A 24,156-nucleotide genomic window follows, 5' to 3' on the forward strand; every position below is an offset into this window, starting at 1 on the left:
AGGTTATGTAGTTTTCAATTACGGATCGTATCGTAGTTTTAAAAAGTGTTCATCTCACTTTGGGCGTTCAAAAATTACATTTTTAATTTTTTGGGCCAAATAACCGGGTATTTAGGTCGAAAACGGGCTTTAATGCCGGGGGAAAGCACCAAAAAACGCCAAAAACGGTTATTAATGCCGAACGGTTTCTTTACTCGCGCCGAACCGGTTTTTTTTTGCAACTTTCCTGTGCACGCCACTAGAGCAAAACAAAAAAATTGGAATTCCGTTTTTACCATTATAAAGCTTCCCTGAGATTTTCAGCTCGATCGGTCCATAAAAGTGGCGCTCGGCACTAATGGGTTAAGTATGTGAGGGTAAAAAAGAATACTAAAGTAAGAAGAAAATTATTTACCTTGATAAGGATGAGTTGGAGGACTGACATAAGCAATCTCAGTAAAATCTGCGGCAGGACTTATAAATGCCTCTTCAGTAAAGTCCAACAGCCCAGTGTTATCTTTAGTGCTATCATCCTGATTTAGTCATTCTTATTGTTAAAAAACAAACAAAAAAGCTTAACCTTTTTTCAATTAATTGTATTTTTATCCAGAGATGGAGGGGACAGTGGGCTGTTTTTTACATTAGTCCCTAAGGTTTTAAAGTATTTTTTTTTCTTTTTCATTGGCTTAACGACTTTGGGGACTTTTGAATTTTTATTAAGTTGAGTATTCAAACGTTTTAACCAATAATTGTAATGTAAAGAAGGGGTAATTTAGTGGAGATGTAGGTACATCAATTTATCTGTCATTGTATTATCCCTTTAGATCCCTTAGTTTAAACTGAAGAATGTGCCTGGTATCTAGCTGGAAAATGTGCAAACTCCACAATGTCTGCCTTTCTGTACCCAGAGTCCACAATGTCTGCCTTTCTGTTCCCAGAGTCAACAATGTCTGCCTTTCTGTTCCCAGAGTCGTCACTTGATTTTGGCGGGAGATTGTAAAAGTCGTCTTTATGCTCAATTTTAGTAGGTCTTTGACGTATTTTCTTTTCGGGAATAGATGGTTTATTATATTTCTGGTTTGCTTTCAAGTTTTGGCTTAGTTCTGCTATGGATTTAGGCCTCTTGATTCTTATTCTTTGGGCTGAAATAGATGATACATTAAACTTATTATCTTACTACTTCTACTAATAATGATTAGCGGATGCGCCCTTGCATCTACAGGAAGGGCTGAAAAATAGCCTACAACCATACAAAAAACTTTTCAAAATAAAAAATAGAATAGGCTAAAACCATCTAAGGACCTATAAGACGCTATAAGGAGAACCATATCTTTTCAGCGGTTAGAGAGATACCTCGCTACAGACAAAAAAAAACTTACTTCTTTATATTGCAGATTTTAGGAATAATATAAAAACAGTTATTTTGGTGCAAAAACGAGTTTAGAATGAGGAAACAAGTCTATATTGATTCTTGACATTTAAGAACAATTTAACCCGACATGGTTAAATCAAAATCCAGCCATGGAAAGCTACTACACAAATTGTAAACTACAGAAGGGGTCATTTTGTGTAAAATAGTTGGGGATGTACATAAATTTTTCGACCATTGTCTTGTCCCTTTAGATCCCTCCTTAATTTAGATGCTCTTCTTGAATTACCTGGTGTAGGTCTTGAAGTAGAAGTAGTAGTTGTAGTAGACAATGATTTATCAAGAGATGATCTTCTGATTGAATATCTTGACAGGGAAGCTCTCAGCAATGGCTTTCTTACTGTTGTTGTTGAAGTAGCAGTTGTAGTTGATGATTCTTCACTATATGGGGTGGTAGATGTTGATGTAGTTGTAGAGGGTGGGGTTGTAGATTCAGTTGTCCTTGTTATTTCTTCTAGAAAGATGAAATATTATATACAGAGAATGTTACACAAGGGGAATAATTTTTAGTAGCCAAGCTACTCTATAATTCGAAATGTCCGCCCGTTTGTTCATCCACTTGTCCGTCTGAGACAAAGTGGGGGAAACGTGATGTTCTCGGCTCCTATAAAAGATAGACAGCTGAATTTTTTAGAGAAGATTCTTATGACACATGCCCATCTAATCTATACATTGTTGTGTTAATCTGTTTGTTATTCGGGGTGCTAGATCGATTCTTAGATTTTCTTATTTTCGTAATTTTTTTATTTATGATAATAGGCTGAAATTTTCAGGGATTGCTTAAATCTACATTCTACACATGTTCCTTAATTTTTATTACGGTTTTACTATTAATTGTGGTGCTAGATCGATTCCTAGATTTTTACGTTTTCATTGGTTTTCTCGATTTCTATTCAGGATTATAAATTATAAGTGATTGAATATGATCATATATTACATATTTTTATCAAGTTTTGCCTATAAATTGCGGTGCTAGATCGATTCCTACATTTTTAAATTTTCGTGATTTTTAAGGTTGCGTGATTTTTAAGGTTTCCTGATTTCCCTATTTTATCAAGATTAATTTTTATTGCATGACACTGCTTTATAGTAATTTTTCCAATATCCATTCATAATTTTTGAGCTTCGCTACTTATGGATGTTGTCATCCTTGTTTTGTTTTAATTCACAGAATTTGAAAACTTTTTGAAAAGAGAGTTCAAAGATAATATTCTTATGGCCATACTTTTCTTTTCAGGATATTATAAGTGTTAATTAATTAGGGAGAAGAGATTAATGACTATGAATGACATATATGGTAATCTATAATACAAAGTAAAACGATGTCTGTCTTTCTATCAGTTTGTTTGTTTGTTTGTCTGTTTGTAGCAAAGGATCTCGCTAACAGCTGAACCGATCGGGTTCTCCTTTACAAAATAGTCCCTAAAATTTTTTTTTCTTTTTAAAACTAAAATTAAAATAGTGGGGTCGACTACCCCCCCCCCCCAAAAAAAAAAAAATTTCTCCCCCCGTCCCCCAAAGAATTTATCTATAAAAGAGAGAGGTCATTTTCTAGTAAATCCCGTAAAGGTGTGTGTTATAAGGCCTAAAAATATTAGTAGAACGATAAGGTGCTCTATATATTTGTATTCCCTATTGAATAGAACAATAGGGAAATTTTTTTTTTTTTTTTGATAACCGTACCTGGAATATCTTTAAAAAATACGAAATTTCTATCAAACGCTTTGTTTGGCTCAAACTGACAAAAATTTAAAAAAAATATAATTATAATAATAATGTTTTCCATAGGTACAAGGTAAAGGTTAAGAACAATCTATACCATTAAACAAAGGAAGAAGTCATTCTTTACAGGTTGATTTATTATAATTATATTTTTTTTTATTTGTGTCAGTTTGAGCCAAACAAAGCATTTGATAGAAATTTCTTATTTTTTAAAGATATTCCAGGAAAGGTTATCAAAAAAAAAAAAAAAATTTCTTCCCTATTGTTCTATTCAATAGGGAATACAAATATATAGAGCACCTTATCGTTCTACTACTATTTTTAGGCCTTATAACACACACCTTTACGGGATTTACTAGAAAATGACCTCCCTCTTTTTCTTTTAAATCTAAAATACGAAAAATTGGTTTGATCAAACCTCTTGGGGCAAAGCCCCTAGAGGCTAGGGGCGAAACCGCTAGTCCTTATAATAAAGTAACAGGATGGCAAAGCCCCTAGAGGCTAGGGGCGAAGCCGCTATTAGGTAATAAGACAGTTGAGCGGTCAAATTGTGTTCATTTTCGCCAAAGGAACTTTTATTGCATATTTTATTAAAGCAAATTTCTCTTGTAGTATCAAGTAAAGAGGGACAAAGTTAGTTACAAAGTAAATGTTCATTGTCCTGGCCCATTGGATATTTTATAAAAAAAGATAAATAAACCATATATAAACAGATAAACCATAAAAAGCTTTATCCAAAAATAAGATCTCAAAAATGGCAATAATGACATAATACGCAATAAAAGTTAAATCTTGCTTGTATATTAAACCTGATTTTAACGTTGTAGTAATATCGTCATGAGTTATCCTTCTAGTCCCTGTGTTCTGATTCTAAAATAATAAGAATGAGAAACTATCCTATTTCTAATATTTACCTCATTTGTTAAAGTCTAATTCTAATAAGTTTGTCATAATTATTTATTTTTAAAGCGTTTTTCTACAATAAAAAATGATAAAAAGTTACCACATCTTAGATTAAAACTATCGATTGAAAACGAATAAAGTAATCCTTATAATAAAGTAACAGGATGTCTGTCTGTTTGTCTGTACCGAAGGATGTCGCAACCACTGACCCGATCGGATTCTCCTTAACAGGGTAGCTTCTCATAGGTCTCGGAAAGGTTTATAACTATTTTGGGGGAGGGTTCCAAACGAAATTTTTATGTTAAGTATAGAGACTCCTTCGCAACATTGCTAGGTATCGTAGTGACTTGAAAAGATTCTTGAAAGCAACATATCTATATATCGTAGAAACTTGAACAAAAAAAGACCCCTAGAAGCCTCTAGGGGCGTAGCCGCTAGTTTAGTTATAAACTTGTAAACGATATGATGTCCCCTCCCTCCTTATTTGATTCAAGCCTTAAACCAGAAATAATAGATAGGAACCATCTCATTGGATCAAGTCTTACAGGCCGACCGACACGGTTTGCCTTTTGCTTGTAGAGTAGCTAATCTTCTTAAAATGAAAAGCGTGTGATGTGTGACGTCATAAAATACGTCTATTAATTTTCTCTATTTTAGGGGATTCCTTTCCAACGTCTCCGCTTATCCTTCCTTTTTTAGACGTATTTTTATGACGTCACACGAGACACTTTCCGCATATCCTTAAATGTCTAACCTGATAATTATAATTTCTATCTCTCTGCAATTTTGACGTTTTTTCCATTCGTGCTTTCCAATACCTTAAATAAGAATCACAATATCCATTAAAGCGAAGCTAAACATTAAGAAAAAAGGAATAATGAAGTAACAGGATGTCTGTCTGTTTATTTGTACCAAAGGATCTCAATAACCGCTGAAAAACATATATGATTTCCCTTTACAAAATAGCTTCTCATAGGTCCTGGAAAGGTTTATAACTAGTTTGGGGAAGGTACAACTACCATCCCAAGAGAAATCTCCTTTAGAAAATAGATAACTAGAATAATTTTACTGCCATTGCATTGTTAGATATGCAAGATAGAATTAATAAATTTACTTACCTAGATTACCTCGTACGGGCGGGATTGCAGTACCGGACCTTATCGACTTGATGTACTGTCCAGGTCCTGGTCCAGCAATCCAGGAGAACTAAGGATGACTAACGCACCCTTCTCTGTCCAAACACCCAAGGATATTAGGCTAAGTAACATCCATCAGACAACCAACTCTCTGTGATGCACGACCTTTGTCTGAGAAGTCCCAACTGTGCATGGTAACGAGTTGCGCCTGTTTTGGGCCAAGGCATTCCCCCTACTCTAACTATTTATGTCGCGCATCTGACATAGCAGCAGTAGGAACCATTTTTAACGTCTTTAGTTATGACGCGGTGTCGGCCCGAGATTCGAACCTATCACCTTCCCGACGACGAGCGGATGCGCTACGTGTTGAGCCACGGTCGCATAAAATTTACTTACTTTAAAACTAACGCGGGTTTAGGACGTTTTGGCCGTCCCTTCCCCTTAAACAGGTTTGGTACTTTCATACTCCCGTTTTCGTCTTTTACCAATCTCAAATTCTGGAAAGAATAGATAGATTAACGAAATTAATACAAATCTAATTAGATAGATAGATAGATGGATGGATAGAAAGATTCATGGATGGATGCTTAAAGATGGTTAGATAAATGAATGGATAGATGGTTGGATGTATGTATGTTTTATAGGTGGATAGATGTATGGATATATTAGATATATGGCAGATGTAAATAGATAGATAAGTAAATAAAAAACAGAAAGATAGATAGATAGATAGAAATGAGGAAAATAGATAGAAATGAGGAAAATAGATAGAAATGAGGAAAATAGATAGAAATGAGAAAAATGGATAGAAAAGAGGAAAATAGATAGAAATGAGAAAAATAGATAGAAATAAGGAAAATAGATAGAAATAAGGAAATTAGATAGAAATGAGGAAAATAGATAGAAATGAGGAAAATAGATAGAAATAAGGAAAATAGATAGAAATGAGGAAAATAGATAGAAATGAGAAAATTAGATAGAAATGAGGAAAATAGATAGAAATGAGGAAAATAGATAGAAATGAGGAAAATAGATAGAAATGAGGAAAATAGATAGAAATAAGGAAAATAGATAGAAATGAGGAAAATAGATAGAAATGATAAAATTAGATAGAAATGAGGAAAATAGATAGAAATGAGGAAAATAGATAGAAATGAGGAAAATAGATAGAAATGAGGAAAATAGATAGCTTCACTACTAAAAATAGAGGAAAAACGATAAAGTAATTGTATATATGTACATTAATTAGCCATACATAAAAAGTTCAAGAGTTCAATTTCATCAACAAAAGTTACATTTTTAAATTCAGGGAAAGGACTATAGACATGAAATTAAACCCCCATTTGTAATAACATGCGTGAAAACATTCAAAAAGTTAAAAATTTTTAAGAACAAGAAATGCCTTTATCAATATCTCATTTAATTTTTTTTATTTCTATTTTTATCCTTCCCTTTATTCCAGGGATAAAAAGAGATAAGACAGTGGCCGATAAATTGATGTACACTGTACAATGTACATCCCTAATAATGATACAAAAATTACCTCTTTTTTAGATTACTTGAGATGTCTGAGTTCTACTAATTATGTTTACTATGTAATGATATACTACATTGCGGTGTGACTTTACTGCCGCAAAATTTGCATACCTGCATTGCAAAATTATTTCATAAACTGATTAAGGTAAGTTAGTACATTTAATTATATTAGTAAAATTGAAGGAAATATGATGTTCTTAAATTTGCAAGCTTTAATACTTTACTTCATGATCATAATGTTATTCTATAATAATCCACTTTGTACTAAAAATTTTCATATTGTGTTTTGCGTTTGATCCTGCCTCTAGACAACATATATGAATTTTTTTATGTATTAAAATAAATTAAGTAAAAAACGTATATTAATAATATATTATATGTTTAAATATTCTGATCTTATCATTGTGTTTTAATATGTTGACTAAAATAAATATTTTGATGTGGCACAAAAAAAATGCTGAAACGATGTAACACTATGAAATGTAATGGTAACTACATGGGTAAGACATAGGTATGCGTCATTAACATAATTATAGGACATTCAGAGTTCCCATAAAACAACCAGAAATCAGCACAGTGTCATACTAGAGAAAGTTGAATACTAACTTCTGCTACTATGTCAGTTGCGCCTCTAGAGGCCTCTAGGGACTCTAGAAAAGGGGGAGTTGAATAACCCAATTTTTTATTTTTTATTTTTTTAGGGAGAGGGTTAATTTTTTTTTCTTAAAATTTTTCTTGGGAGGGTGGTGGTACCCTCCCCCAGAATAGTTATAAACCTTCCAACCCTATAAGAAGCTACCCTGTAAAGGAGAACCATATCGGTACAGAGGTTGGCGAGATCCTTAGGTACAGACAGAAACACACACACTAACATCCTGTTACTTTATTTTTATTATAAGAATTTCAGTATTGTATGGACGTATAATTACATATAGGTTTACGGTGAACTGAAATTAGTTTCCGAATGTGAACACATTTTCCTAGGTGTTTCCCAATCCTATCTCAATATTTGCTACTAGCTAAAAAACCTTCAAACTTAAAAAAAAAATCAAAATTTGAAAAATTAAAACTTTGAATGTATAATGTATAAATCGTTAATACATTCAAATTTTGATTTTTTTTAAGTTTGAAGGTTTTTTAGCTAGTAGCAAATATTGAGATAGGATTGGGAAACACCTCGGAAAATGTGTTCACATTCGGAAACTAATTTCAGTTCATCAGGTTTACTCGTAATATAAGAATTGCGGGAGCCCTTTAATTGTATTTTAAACAAGTACAATACTGATAATAGGTAGCGCAGCAAACAATATTGTATGAACCTATAATTATAGGTTTACTCGTAATATAGGAATTACGGGTGCCCCTTAATTGTATTTAAAACAAGTACAACACTGTTTGTCTTAATGATGTGCGCAGCTACAACAATACTGTATGAACATGGATCTAAAGGGATAAGACAATAGCCGATAAATTATTTTACATCCACAATGATGATACACAAAATTACTCCTTTTGTAAATCACAATTAGTGGTTGGAACGTTTGAACACTCAACTTAATGAATCAACCAATCAAAAGTCCCCAAAGTTGTTCAGCCAACGAGTAAGAAAATGTAATTTAAAATTTTTGGGACTAGTGTAATAAATAGCCCATTGTCCCCTCCCTCCCCGATTCTAATGTCTAGTATGTAAAATAACTGTACTTCATTTTGAGTCGTTACACTTCCCCAATAAGACATCAAGAAAAAAAAAATTAAAATTTAACAAAGTAATAGGATGTCTGACTATATGTGTGTGTCTGTGTTTATGAATGTTTGTTGTGAAGGATCTCGCTAACCGCTGAACCGTTGTGGTTTTTCTTTACAATGAAGCTTCTTTGGAAAGGTATAGAATAGTTATTTCTCGCATCGTATTATAAACGGCTTTCCGCGGATATAGAATGTACAATTATAAGATTAAAACTAGTTTTTTTAGCCCCGACGTGCCGGAGGCACCGGCTAAAAAAACTGGTTTTAATCTTATGATTGTACATTTTTATATTCGTAGAAAGCTGGATATAATACGATGCTAGACATAGTTTTTTTCGTATGGATGAGAACCGGTTCCTATCCACCGGATTCGAATGAATACGAGGAAAGATTTTAAAGTATTTTTTTTTTATGAGTTTATCTCCGCATCATTTAAAGGGATTTAAAGGGATAAGATAATGGCCGATAAATTAATGTACAGCCCCTGTGGTGACACCCAAGATTAGTGTTTCAAACGTTTGAGTACTAGTTTTTAAACAACCAATCAAAATTCAGTCCCCAAAGTTGTTACCCAACTAATAAGAAAACGTTAATGTAAAACTTTGGAGACTAGTGTAATAAACAGCCCATTGTCCCCTCTCTCTTTCTCTGCCTTGACCACCTTTGTCTGAAAGTCCTAAATTATAAAAAAAACTCCATAAGCCGTTGTTTCTCCCTTTCCTTCTGATATTTTTTATATATTCAACATATCTCCCAGGGAGGGTGGGGACATTGGGCAGTTTATTACACTAGTCCCTAATGTTTTATAATAACGTTTTCTTATTCGTTAGGTAATCAACTTAGTGGGGAAGTATAGTGTCCAAACGTTTCAACCAAAAATTGTAATCTACAGAAGGGGTAATTCTGTGTATCATCATTTCGGATGTACATCAATTTATCGGCAATTGTCTTATCCCCTAGATCCCTGCTAAAAAGCTTACCTCCATGAGTCTCTGTTCTTCTCTTTCCTTCTGATATTCTTCATCCAGCATGAGATGTTCATTTTCAGCAATGAATGCCTCCAGCTTGGCTAGATACTGTTCATCCTCAATTTCATTGTCATCACTAATATCATCGTCGGTAAAATCTTCAAATTTACTTTTCAAATAAAAAAATGGAGAAAAGGGCTTATGGGATCTAAGGCGATAAGACAATTGCCGATAAATTGATGTACATTCCTAATGATGATACACAAAATTACCCCCTTTGTAGATTAAAATAAGTGGTCAAAACATTTGAACACTAAACTTATTGAATCAATCAATTAGAATTTAATAAAGTCCACAAAGTTGTTAAGGCAATAAATAAGAGAACGTTATTATAAAACTTAAGGAACTAATGTAATAAAGAGGCAATTATTCCCTCCCTTCCTGTGAAAAGGGTGAAAAGGGCTTAATTCTAAAAAAAATCTTAGACTAGCCTAGGAGTTAGGATTTGGCCCAAAGTCTTTAAATTACAATTTAACAGAAGGGCTAATGAAATATATTTTAACCTCCCCCCCTTTGAAGAAGGGATTAGAAATTTTTAAAGATTATTAGAATAGGATAACATAAGTGATTTATAAAACAGATGTTTAGTGACCATAAAAATAAAAAGAAGAAAATATGCAAAAACTAAAATCGCGAAACATTTAAAAGATAAGGACACTTTCCCGAAAAAGGGAAGAGGGAAAGAAAAAAAAGGGAAGGGGGGAAGAAAAAAGAGATGGGAGAAAAGGGGGTTTTCCCCATCTCTTTTGAAGAGATTTTCTTCCCCCCTTCTCTTTTTCGGGAAAGAAAAATATGACGTAACTCGAACATGTTCCGCAAAAGTTATACAAAATTGGAACAGTTTCGTTGGTGTCAAGATAAGGTTTATGTCTTTTAGACTGATCGACAGACGGACAGAACAATAAATACAATAGATGCACATTCTCATAGAAATCTTCATTGAAAATTTCAGCTGTCTATCTTTAATAGCATTTAAGATTGGAGGACGGACGGACAGACGGACAGACAAATTAAATTATAGAACTAAAAATCATATAATGTAGAGGAGAACAAAAAAATTAGAAGTTTTTTATTCCTGTAATATTCACTGGAATCTGTTGTTTCATTATTTTCATCAAAATCTTCGTCTGTCAGGTTGGTTTGGATTGTTTGAAATATACTGAAAATAAAAAATATATATAACATGTTCTAATCGAAAATCTTCACCCCCTTGTAATCAATTTATTTATTACATCAAATCTATAATACAAAGAAAACCATTTCTGTCTTTCTGAAGTTTAAGGTTTTAGTAACTACTGAACCGATTGGGCTCAACTCTTCAGGGAATATACCTACTGGTCCTGTGATGGTTTTAATCTAATTTCTTGGGGGGTGGAAAATCCCCATCTCCTCTTTTTATTTTTAAATCTAAAATACAAAAATTGGGTTGTCAAAATCAATCTCCCCCCCCCTAAAGTGCTTATAGAGGCCTCTAGGGGACGTAGCCGCTATTATTACATATGGAGAACAAAACGAAATTTTGTTAAAGCGCAGGGTTAAAGCCCCCCACAGGGCCTATAGAAACAGTTTTTCTCCAAATATATTTTGTTTTTATATTTTTTAGAAATAGATGAACAAATTATATCTTTGAATATTTTTGTCTTTGTTGTTTTTTTATAGGATAATTAGTGGGATGAAAAAAGACATAATTACTGTAAAATGAGTTGACATTACTCTAAATAAAGAGATATAGGAGGGGTTTGTACAATAAAACAACAAAAAAATCCACTTAAATGAACTCTATTCTTTAGACGACTGTAGATGGCAAATCTATGTACATCGCTAATTATGATAAACAAAAACCCGTTCTATAGATTAAAATTATAGGTTGAAAAGTTTAGACACTATCCTTAAAAACCATTAAAAATTGTTGATCCAACAGATAAGATAACGTGGTTGTAATCGTTGGGTACTTTTCAGTGTAAGATAACAAGTTACAATATTAGTTGTTAGTTTTTTTTAAAAATAGGAAAATAGCTTAAAACCATCCCAAATTCTTAAACCTTAAATAAAATAGCCTAAAACCATCACAGGACATATGCAAAACTACATAGTAATGGAGAACAATATCAGTTCAGCGGTTAGCGAGATCCTTCACTACAGACCAAAAAATAAAAGAAGACTACTGGCCTTTTGTGTAAAGACATAAAAAACCATAGAGTATTACAGAAATTTAAAAAAAAAAGATTAAAATGGACAAGATACAGAAAATTTCATAAAGATATTCAGATTAGGGCGGGTTCATATCGGAATTAGACTAAGAGGGGATATACAACAGATAAAATTAACCTTAAAAGGTAGTCACGGGATTCCTCCCCACGGAATTCCTCCCACTGGATTCCTCCCAACGGGATCCCTCCCACGGTATTCCTCCCACACGGGACTCCTCCCACACGGGATTCCTCCCAACCGGGATCCCTCCCACGGGATTCCTCCCAAACGGGATACCTCCCACGGTATTCCTCCCACACGGGATCCCTCCCACGGGATTCCTCCCAAACGGGATACCTCCCACGGTATTCCTCCCGCACGGGATCCCTCCCACGGAATTCCTCCCACACGGGATACCTCCCACGGTATTCCTCCCACACGGGATACCTCCCACGGTATTCCTCCCACACGGGATCCCTCCCACGGAATTCCTCCCACACGGGATACCTCCCACGGGATTCCTCCCACACGGGATACCTCCCACGGGATTCCTCCCAAACGGGATACCTCCCACGGTATTCCTCCCACACGGGATACCTCCCACGGTATTCCTCCATTTTTAAATTTTTTGGGGTGGGGTGACCTTCCACAACCCACTAAAATTTTTTTTTCAAATTTTTATTTTTTTATTTTAAGATTTTTGGGGGTGGGATGACCTCTCACACCCCCCTAAAGAAATTTTTTTTTCCATTTTCAATTTTGTTGAGGGTGGGGTGACCTCCCACACCCCAAAAAAAAAATTTTATTCAAATTTTTTTTTTCATTTTAAAATTTTTTGGGGTGGAATGACCTTCCACAACCCCCTAAAAATTTTTTTTTCTTTCATTTTCAAATTTTTGGGGTTCAGGTGACCCCCAACACTTCCATAAAAATTTTTTTTTAAATTTTTTTTTTCATTTTCGGGGGTGGGATGACCTTCCACACCCCCCTAAAAAATTTTTTTTCTTAAAATTTTATTCTTTTTCCATTTTCAATTTTTGGTGGTAAGGTAACCTTCCACACCTCCCGAAAATTTTTTTTCTTCAAATTTTTTCTTTTCTGGATTTAAAATTTTTTGGGTTGGGGTGACCTCCAACACCCCCCTAAAATTTTTTTTTTCAAATAATAAAAAATTTTTAAATGTCAAAACATATAAATTTGAAAAATGGGAATGTGGGAGGTTACCCCATCCCCCTGAAAAGTTTAAAATTTGAAAATGAAGGAAAACAAAATTATGAAAAAAAATTTTTTGGGGGTGTTGGAGGTCACCCCAACCTCAACAAAATTGAAAATAGAAAAAAAAATTTGAAAAATTTTTTTTTTAAGGGGGTGTGGAAGGTCATCCCACCCCCGAAAAAAAAAAAAAAAAATTTGAAAAAAAATTGTTATGGAAGTGTGGGAGGTCACCCCAACCCCAAAAATTTGAAAATGAAAGAATAAAAAATTTTTTAGGGAGGTGTGGAAGGTCACCCCACCCCAAAAAATTTTTAAATGAAAAAAAAAAAATTTGAATAAAAATTTTTTTGGGGTGTGGGAAGTCACCACACTCTCAACAAAATTGAAAATGAAAAGAAAAAAAAATTTGAAAAAAATTTTTTTTAGGGGGGTGTGGAAGGTGACCCCCCTCTCGAAAATTTTAAAATGAAAAAAAAAAAAATTTAAAAAAAATTTTTTTTTACAGGGATGTGGAAGGTCACCCCACCCTGAAAAATTGAAAATGGGAAAAAATTGAAACATTTTTAGGAGGAGTCCCGTGTGGGAGGAATACCGTGGGAGGGATCCCGTGTGGGAGGAATTCCGTGGGAGGGATCCTGTGTGGGAGGAATACCGTGGGAGGGATCCCGTGTGGGAGGAATACCGTGGGAGGGATCCCGTGTGGGAGGAATTCCGTGGGAGGGATCCCGTGTGGGAGGAATACCGTGGGAGGTATCCCGTTTGGGAGGAATACTGTGGGAGGGATCCCGTGTGGGAGGAATTCCGTGGGAGGTATCCCGTTTGGGAGGAATCCCGTGGGAGGGATCCCGTGTGGGAGGAATTCCGTGGGAGGTATCCCGTTTGGGAGGAATCCCGTGGGAGGGATCCCGTGTGGGAGGAATACCGTGGGAGGTATCCCGTTTGGGAGGAATCCCGTGGGAGGGATCCCGTGTGGGAGGAATACCGTGGGAGGTATCCCGTTTGGGAGGAATCCCGTGGGAGGGATCCCGTGTGGGAGGAATACCGTGGGAGGTATCCCGTTTGGGAGGAATCCCGTGGGAGGGATCCCGTGTGGGAGGAATTTTGTGTGGGAGGTATCCCGTTTGGGAGGAATCCCGTGGGAGGAATTCAGTGGGAGGAATCCCGTGTGGGAGGAATCCCGATGGAACCACCTTAAAAACATTTCTGACCAAAAAAGAATTTTTAAAAAATTGAGTTTTAGAACGCGACCACTAAAAAATATATTTTATTAATATGCAAAGACGATATTAATTTTTTTTGAATCAGAACTATGGCTTCATGGTGCTCCCTGGAAAGGCCTTGAGGAGCTGAATCAGGAACTTTTGTCCGTTTCAAAATATCTCGTTCCTAGCCTTAGAAATCACTAAAAAACACAATTTTTTAAGGTTTATTGAGAATTGTCTAATTTGTAGAGGTTTTTTATATTTTCTCAAGCTAGGAACGAGATTTTTTGAAACGGTCAAAAGTTCCTGAATCTACTACTCAATGCCTTTCCTGGGAGCACCATGAAGCCATAGTTCTGATTCAAAAAAAAATTTGACTCCCATTTACAAATAGCTATACAATTGAATGTCTGGTCGTCAGCGGTTTTAAGACTTAGGATAAATTTTAAATCATCCAGAGGTGTATTATACCCATACAAATCATTTGCAGATCCCCGCTTTGGCCTCAGAATGTCCAAAATCGACCCACCCTAATTCACATACACATTCTATTACTTCAGTGGGAAAACTTCTGAATTTGGCTTTTTATGCTATTTGCTATAATATATGAACAAAGCCCCCCATAAACCAGAGTAAATTAATTTACAATATATCATTATTTTCTTTATACATACGTACAATATATGCCTTAATTAAGAATGGCTGTGCTGCTGCTCTTTAACTAGGTTGTATCTGTATTAACTTTTAAAAAGAAAAAAGAAAATTATTTTTTTTTATGGGGGGGGGGAGCTAATTCTTTCTGGGGAAGATTTCTATTGGGAGGGTAGAAGTACCCTCCCTCAAAATTGTTATAAACCTTCCCAGGATCTACCCAATAAAAGAGAACTATATCGGTAAGGTCCTTCAGTACAGACAGAAAAAGATCCTGTGCTTTTTATATAAGGATAAATTGTAGCTTTCTTGAAATTTAAGAATCCTTATAAAAGGAATGTATGTATATGGGTCTCTCTGTACAAAAGATCTTACTAACCACTGCAACGTTATGATATTCCTTTTAGAAGACCTTCTTATTGGTCACAAGAAAGTTTTTTTTTATCTATTTTATGGGAGGGAATGAATAACTCCAACCCTCAAATTAACCCACTCACTTCTTAATTTTTTTCTTTTATTTCAAAACTTAATTAAAGCAGAGAGGGAGGGGGACAATGGGACACTAATCCCCAAAATTTGATAATAACGTTTTCTCATTCGTTGGCTTAACAACTTTGGGGACTAGTGAATTTTGATTATTTAGTTTATTATGTTAAGTGTTCAAACGTTTCAACCAAAAAGGGTATTTTTGTGTATCATTATTTGGGATATACATTAATTTATCGGCCATTATCTTATCCCTTTAATCCCCAAAATTTAAGTGCCTATTCTGCCTACTTTACTATTGTTTTCTTGTCAGAAATGTTGACGAACCCCAATCTGTCCTATTTTGAGAAAGACGATTCCAGTGACGTCATATACGTTTCGGGAAAGAAAAAGGAAACGTATATGACGTCACTGGAATCGTCTTTCTCAAAGTAGGACAGATTAGGGTTCGTCAGAAATGTTGCTTGTTAAGGCTTTGCTACTTATGTAAATAGTTATCCTTGAATTTAATCAAAATTTTAATTAAGTCATCTAATATTATGACCCTATTTTCTTATGTCTTTGTATTGGAAAAAAAGACAATTTTAAGACAATCATTTTTCAATGTTAATCAACAGTCCTTATAATAAAGTAACAGGATGTGTGTATGTCTGTCTGTGTGTCTGTCTGTTTGTCTGTCTGTCTGTAACGAAGGATCTCGTTAACCGCTGAACCGATCGGGTTCTCCTTAACAGGGTAGCTTCTCATAGGTCCCGGGAAGGTTTACAACTATTTTGGGGGAGGGTACCACAACCCTCCCAAGAGAAATAAAAAACAATCGAAAAAAATTTAAATATTTGAGAGACTTGAACGATACATAAAGAAATGTCGTAGAATTTGAAAGCAATAAAGAGGTATGGTAGAGACTTGAACAAAAATACATTTAAAGTGCCACTAGAGGCCTCTAGGCACAATGGCATAGACTGGAAATAAAGTATTACCAAACTTTACCAATAAACTGTAAACAAATATGATAAATATACAAGCAAAATAACAAGTTAATGTTGAATTTCAATTCCTTCTCATCCCTTCTTAAGCATAAAATGAATTTGAAAATTTTGAAAATAGATTTTATTTTCCTTATAAGGATGTTGTTTTTATATGTCGTCTTTATGACAGGTAAATATTTTATAAATATATTTCTTAAATATATATAAAAGAAAATATCATACAATAATATCAAATTAAATCAAAAGTATTTCAACTTGTTTTATTTTTTTGGTACTAAACTCATCCCTGACTTGAATGAGAGAAAAAGTTTGTTTTGAATCAGATTGCAGAAAGAACATAATATTAAAATACACAATAGTCTCTTTGTGAGTTTAAATTTATAACATTATTTTTTGTTAATATATTAATGAAAATTATTTTGTTTAAAATTTGACTAAATGACATCTCGTATAATATACTTTACATTCCATCTTAAAAATAAATCTGTAAGGTGTATATATATGTTTAGATATCTGTAAACCACCAATTTATGACTATTGATTTTTGATCAGCTGTAGGTTTCAATACTAGATGTTTTTTTAAGTAGCGCAGCTACTCTAAATCTAGAGAATAAATCTAATTTTGCTTAGAATTTACTTTTAGGTGTTTTAAACATTGTAAATTAAAGATTTTATTTTAATAATTAATATTTTACAACAATATCTTCTAAAAACTGTGAGGAAGTTTGCTAAAATTACGTTTATTTTGCAAGCTTGTTTGAAAATATTTCATTATTTTTATAATTCTGACAAAATAGATTTTCTGTTTAAATAAATAACATAGCCACAAAAAGGTTTAAGTAGTTATTGAAATATTTTATTACTATTCTTGCTAATTAAATATTCGTTAACTATGTTTAATTTGCATTTTTAAAATAGACAAGAAAAATATCCTACTTAAATGCTAATTTTATGAAGTTATCTTAAACCTTTTCCAAAAGTTTGTTTTATAAAACTTTTTTATTTTTCATTGATTTTATTGATTATATTGGTTAAAAATATTAAAAGTATTTTTCAAAGGCTATAGATAAATTTTGATTAATTTCGATTTTTGATTTTTAAAATTTTTTTTTAAATCTGCAAGAATATGCATGTCTTTTCAAAGAATAGATTATATAAAAAACAAAATTAAACATATTCAGGCTATCAAAAAGCAAAAAATATTCTTTTTTTACCATTAAATCGCAAATATTTAAAATCATTAGATTTTAAGCTTATTTTGCATGGAAACACATTTTTTCAGTTATTTTTTCTCATCAATGGATCTTAAATGATTATTACTGAAAACTTTTATGAAAATGTTATTATCCAAAACATCAAATAAAGGAAATAATTGCCGTTTGCGAAAATGTGTGCAAAAAGTTGCCAATATCTCGTTAGAAGGGACTTAATGGATTTGAATTCTTACTGCTTACGAGTTAGTGGACTATAAACTATTAGAAAAGTATCACTTTAAGGTGAAATTTTGAGGGTCAACTTTTTTTCTTTTAAAATTCGCACTGTAGGGGCGTAGCTGCTAGTTACGATGAAGGTATATACAAATTGTTTGGGAGGGATCCACCTTCATAAATTAAATATCCCATGGAAAAAAAGTTTAGTCCTTTTAATTTGAAATTTAAGTCCTAGGATGGTTTTAGGCTAGCATTTTTATTTTCAAAATCTTAATGAATTCTGATTAGATGATTCATTAAGTTGAGTGTGCAAACATTTCAAATAATAATTATAATCTACAGAAGAGGGAAATTTGTGTATCATCATAGAGATGCACATCAATTTAATGGCTTTTGTCATATCTCTTTAGATCCCTGCTAAGAAGGGTAAATAGAATAAAATTTACCTGGAACTTTTTGAGGATTCTGCACCGATTAAATCTGGCGTTGGGGTTGATAATTCGGTTATAACAGTAACGGCATCTAAATCTGTAACGTTGTCTATGGCAGTAACGGAATCTTCCAAGCAAAGAACGGTAGAACCGCCGAATAACAGCAGAAATATGAATGCCTAAAGAAAAAGAAAATTAGTGAAACATAAATAAACGTTTTTTTAAAGCCTTATTTAAACAGAATAATAGTTATTTCTCGCATCGTATAAACAGCTTTCCGCGGATATAGAAAGTACAATTATGAGATTAAAACCAGTTTTTTAGCCCCGAGGTGCCGAAGGCTAAAAATCTTATGATTGTACATTTTTATATTCGTGGAAAACTGGATATAATATGATGCTAGACATAGATGTTTCGTATGGATGAGAACCGGTTCTTATCCACCGGATTCGAATGAATACGAGAAAGATATAGATAGACATAGTGAGAGAAGAGAGTAAGAAAGAGAGAGATAGATAGAGAGAGAGAGAGAGAGAGAGAGAGAGAGAGAGGAGGAGGAAAGAAAGAGAGAGAGCGAGAGAGAGGAAGAAAGAAAGAGAGAGAGAGAGAAAGAGTAAGAAAGAAAGAGATAGTGAGAGAGGGGGGGTAAAGAAAGTGAGAGAGAGAGAGAAAGAGAGAGTAAGAACGAGAAAGAGAGAAAGAGAGGGGGTGGAAAGAAAGAGAGAGATATAGGGGGGGGGGGGAGGAGAAAGAGAGAGAAAAATGACATCGAACGAATGATAAGCTAAAATAAACTACTTTATTAAAACTGTATAATTAATCTTCCCTTTTTTGATAAAAATATAAATTGCTAATTAAATGTCTATAAAAATGTCTTAGAAGGGGCGATCTTTAAAACTATTTTGTCTAAAAAATAGTTTTTTTGTATGTTTATAATTGCTATAATTATGGGGGAGTGAAAAAATCAACGATAGATTAATTTTCTCCCAATATGGATGTATAAAATTCTGCCTTTAGTAGTTTTCCTCCATTATTTGGAAGTACATGCATTTTAAAGATGACAAATTTGTAAAATTATGCCTAATTTCTCTAGGAATTAAATCAATAGGATATGAGATGAGATAAGGACGGGGCATTTGACTGTAAATTATACTTAGGTGAATTCTTAAAAAACTTTTTGGCTCACTGCCTCACTAAAATCTGTGAGGCTCGCTTAAAATTTGGTGGGGATAATTTTGCCTTACTGATTTTAGTGAGGCAGTGGGCCAAAATAGTTTTTAAAAGCGAAGCTTTTCTATAATTAGGGTCAGTCCGTCCGTAACGGATAGCTTTTTTCGCTAATTTAGGCATGTTAGAATTGTCCTATTGATTTCAAACTTTGCATGGTGATTCCTGTAGTAGTTAGGTACGATCTAGAAAGCGTAGCAACTCTATAATCATTACCAGAATGTCCGTACGTCCATTTTAAACATGTTGATTTTTTTTACTTTTTTAACAACAAATTTTTATGTAATCTAATAATCCGATTAATCTGATTTTTGGTATACTGATTCCTGGGACAAAAAAGTACAATATTATAAGCGAAGCAACTCTATAATCAAGTCCTAAAAATGTAAGTATGTCCATAAACATTATACTGTATCAAGGAGTTTTTCAACAATTTTACTTACAATTTTGCTTCGACATTTAAACATTTATATTCTGATTATTCAGTTCTGACACTATACAAATGTTAGTGTCCGTTTGTCCTACCGTTTCAGTGCTTCGCTTTTATGGATGTTGTCATCCTTGTTTTAAAGAATTCACCTCTGGTCCTCAAAGTTTTAGAACATGTTATTTTATTCGTTGACATGAAACTTTGGGTACTTAAGGTATAATATTAAATCAAGTCTATCTACAGATGGAAGGGCGAAAACACCCCCCTTAACGTAGAAAAGCATCGCTTTAAAAAGATTATGTAACATATAATTCCAACTAAATTATAGCAAACAAGAAAGAAAAATACGCAAAATAGAAGCCGCTAATAGTGCCTAATATAAAATGACGTCATACAATTCAAACGCCCAATGATAGGCCAGTATACATTGCTTCGCAAAATGACAAAAAAGTTAAACTAATGTAAATGACAAACAAAATAAAGTCAAAAGATAAATTTAGAGTAGCTACGGCATCAAAAAATGTAATAAAACACCCCAAAAAAACATTAGAATATCTTTATGGCATGCCATATCTCAATTATACGAGTCTAGATATAGTGCTTTTTAAGCCATTAATAATAAGAACAGTAAAAAGATATTTTAAACTTGGGGATTTTTAAAGCGAAGCTTTTCTTTATTTAGACGTACGTAAAAGTTAGCTCTTTTTGTTAATTTAGGTATATTAGAATTGCATTATCGATTTCAAACTTTGGTTGATGATTTCTGAAACATTATGGTACGATTTAAAAAGCGTAGCAACTCTATAATCGTTAACGTTAACGTTAAGTCAATACGCCCATTTAAAACATGCTGATTTTTTACTTTTTTACAAAAATAAATTTGTGATATAAATGACTTTTGGAACCATGTTTCCTAGGACAAGAAGGTATAATGATTAAATTTAAATAAATGTTCTTATGTTCGATTTTATAACTTCGTTTTCATGAAGGTTTTATATCTTTTAAATAATTTTTCAGTATGGCTGAGAACTGGTTCTAATCCAGCGGATATTAATCGGTTTTGGAAGCCATATTGGAATATTGCTTTATCCCTGACTAAAGGTGAGAAAAGCGACATAAACCTACAAATTACAATTATTAGTTTACTATTATTTTAACCGTTATGGCAGTTGTCCCACAAAACTGCAAAAAATGAGTAAAAAGCCAGAGAGAGAGAGAGAGAGAGAGGAAACAATGGGCTGTTTATTACACTCGTCCCCAAAGTTTTATAATAACGTTTTCTTATCCGTTGGCTCAACAACTTTGGGGACTTTTATTGAATTTGTTCATTAAGTTGAGTGTTCAAACGTTTCAACCACAAATTTTAATCTACACAAGGGGATTTGTTTTTCATCATCGGAATTGTGTACACCAATTTACCGTACATTGTCCTAATCCTTAAGATCCTTCATTTCGCGTTAAAAATGTAGTTTTTAAGTTTTGTACACTAAACACGGTTCAAACCAGGGATCTAAAGGGATAAGACAATGGCAGATATATTAATGTACAATGTACATTATGATACACAAAATTACACCTTCTGTAGATTACAATTGATGTACGTTTGGACACTCAACCAATCAAAATAATAAAAGTTTCCAAAGTTTTTAAGCTAACAAATAAGAAGATGTTTCTTACAAAACTTTGGGGATTAGGGTAATAAACAGCACATTGTACCAGTGAGAGAGGGGACTTTGGACTGTTTAAAACACTAGTCCTAAAGTTTTAAAATAACATTTCTTATTTGTTGGCTTAGCAACTTTGGGGACTTTTTGATCATTTGGTTCATTTAATTGAGTGTTCAAACGTTTCAACCACTACTAATAATATACGGAATGGGTTATTTTATCTATCATAATTTGGGATGTATAGTATATCAAAATATTGGCCATTGTCTTTACTTATCCCTTGTCCCTAGGTTATAACACATTTAATAGTGTTCACGATTGATCTTTAATAAGCGGGTGAAATAAATGCAGGGTTGCATGGATAGGACAAAGGGGGATACATTGATAATAAAAGCGGATTCGCGGCTAGCCTCTAGCCTCTAGGGGCGAAGCCCGAAGAGGTTTGATCAAACTAATTTTTCGTATTTTAGATTTAAAAGAAAAATTAAAAAAAAAATTTGGGGGGGGATTTTTTTTATAAAAAAAATAGTTATAAACCTTCCCGGGACCTATGAGAAGCTACTCTATAAAGGAGATCCCGATCGGTTTAGGAGTTAGCAAGATCCTTCGCTACAAACAAACAGACAGACATCATTCTACTTTGTATTATAGATTACATTAATCTTCCCCAAATATATTTATGTAGAGGAGGAAAGTAAGGGCCACAGTAAAAGTGTCTGACTATGACGTCAGAAAAAATTAACAATTAACCAATGAGAAGCCAGTATTCACAATGGTAAAATATATAGCGGACTCTCATTGGTTAGTTGTTAATTTTTTCTGACGTCATAGTCAGACACTTTTACTGTTATCAAAGTAAGGGTTGCAGATGCCATATCCTTATAAAACTAACTATGTGTCTGCTACAAAGAATCTCGCAAAATGCTAAACAGATATAGTTCTTTACAGTGAAGCTTCTAATAGGTTCATAGAAAGTGAAATTAGTCTTCTATTTTTTCATTTTATCATCCGCGGAAAGCTGTTTATAATACGATGAAATAATTAAATATTAGTTCCCTAAAATTTAAAATGAGCAAATTTGACTAAGCAATTTCATTTTGTAAGGCTGAACAAGTGGTGGTGGGGGGGGGGGAGGGAAGGACTTAATTATTCTCCATTAACATACTCTCACTAAATATTTAAACAAGGATTCAGACATCCATCATTAAGGCACAGCTATGTAATCAGGTTGTAGAACAAACGAATATTAACACTTGAACTTAATTAGCAGAATATCAAATCATAAGTTTAAACAAAATAAATTTGTTGCAAAATTGTCTAAATACAAGATACTACTTAAGGTAATACTTACACCTTAATGACTTGATTATAGAGATGCTTCGCTTCTGATTTTATACTTTGATGTACTATGAATTATCCTTCCAAAAATGATAAATAGGATAGTTAAATCACAAAAACATTTTGTTAAAAAAGTTAAAATCAGCATATTGGATTTTTTGGTAAAGTTTATAGAGTTAAATCTTACTAAACAGTTACAGGTGTCATCATCCAAAGTTTGAAATCGATAGGACAATTCTAACATAACTAAATTAACAATTAGAGCTAAGCACTACGTACAGACGGACGGACTGATCCTAATTCTAGAAAAGCTTCGCTGTTAAAAATCATGATTACTTAATAAGGGCGTAACCTTGTAATAAAAATATGTAAGATTATTAAAGAGAATTTAAAAGTTAAGATTTCGAGAATAATTTTGTTCATGAATAGCGGAGCAATAATATTCTAACAACTCCAAACCTTCAGAGAGAGAGAGAGAGAGAGAGAGAGAGAGAGAGAGAGAGAGAGAGAGAGAGAGAGAGAGAGAGAGAGAGAGAGAGAGAGAGAGAGATAGAGGGGACAATGGGCTGATTGTTACACTAGTTTCCAAAGTTTAATAATAACGTTTTCTTATTCGTTGGCTTCACAACTTCGGTGACTTTAGTGAATTTTAATTGGTTATTACGTTGAGTGTTCAAACGTTTCAACCACTAATTCTAATCTGCAGAAGGGGTAATTTTGTGTATCATCCATAAGGATGTACATCAATTTATCTGCTATTTTATCCCTTTAGATCCCTTGCAGCAATAGCATGCTAATAAAAGAACAGTGGTGTAGCAGTTATTGTTATTATATCACATGTTGTTAAAAATGGAACGAAATGCATAATTTTGAAAAAGATATACGCAAGTGTCATGTTTGACGTCATAAAAATCTGTCTAATAAGGAAGGATAAGAGAAATGGGAAAGGAAACCACTAAAAAAAGAGATTGAATTTTACGTATTTTTAAGACGTGAAAAAAGACACTTTCCGCATCTTCTTATGAAATGAAAAAGTTATGGTTACACTTGCAGATATAATAATTACAGCATAGCCTCGCTCCATAATAATTGTAGGCGCTTTAAAGTAAAGGATTTTAAAGTTTAATAAAGAGTAGGAAATAAGAATTTTTGGAATTAATTAGCCAATGGTTTGTTACTTTGTGCAACCAAATCAAAATTGTTTTATACACTGTTTGACTAGGTACCAGAGAGAGAGGGGGGACAATGGGCTATTTATTACACTAGTTCCCAAAGTTTTATTATAATGTTTTCTTATTCGTTGGCTTAACAACTTTGGGGGCTCTAGTGAATTTTCATTGGTTTGCTCATTAAATTGAGTGTTCAACCACTAATATTAATCTACATAAGGAGTTATTTTGTGTATCATCATTGTGGATTTA

At 33.4% G+C, this 24,156-nt stretch overlaps 1 protein-coding gene across 1 annotated transcript in view; it reads right to left on the bottom strand.

Annotated features, from left to right (window-relative positions):
* Positions 1-24,156, bottom strand: part of LOC145304439 (uncharacterized) — a 35,852-nt gene that overhangs the window by 3,976 nt on the left and 7,720 nt on the right. The window contains exons 2-10 of the mRNA XM_080146319.1: positions 18,089-18,252; positions 10,531-10,638; positions 9,432-9,588; positions 5,566-5,666; positions 4,788-4,851; positions 3,940-4,000; positions 1,638-1,862; positions 832-1,121; positions 395-512 (exon numbers count right to left, since the gene is read on the bottom strand). Coding sequence (XP_080002445.1) covers positions 395-512; positions 832-1,121; positions 1,638-1,862; positions 3,940-4,000; positions 4,788-4,851; positions 5,566-5,666; positions 9,432-9,588; positions 10,531-10,638; positions 18,089-18,252 — 1,288 coding nt within the window. The remainder of the gene's footprint in view (positions 1-394; positions 513-831; positions 1,122-1,637; positions 1,863-3,939; positions 4,001-4,787; positions 4,852-5,565; positions 5,667-9,431; positions 9,589-10,530; positions 10,639-18,088; positions 18,253-24,156) is intronic.

This window comes from Acartia tonsa, chromosome 13, assembly GCF_053477335.1.
Source record: "Acartia tonsa isolate MP-2025a chromosome 13, ASM5347733v1, whole genome shotgun sequence".
In the NCBI taxonomy this organism is placed as follows: Eukaryota; Metazoa; Arthropoda; class Copepoda; order Calanoida; family Acartiidae; genus Acartia; species Acartia tonsa.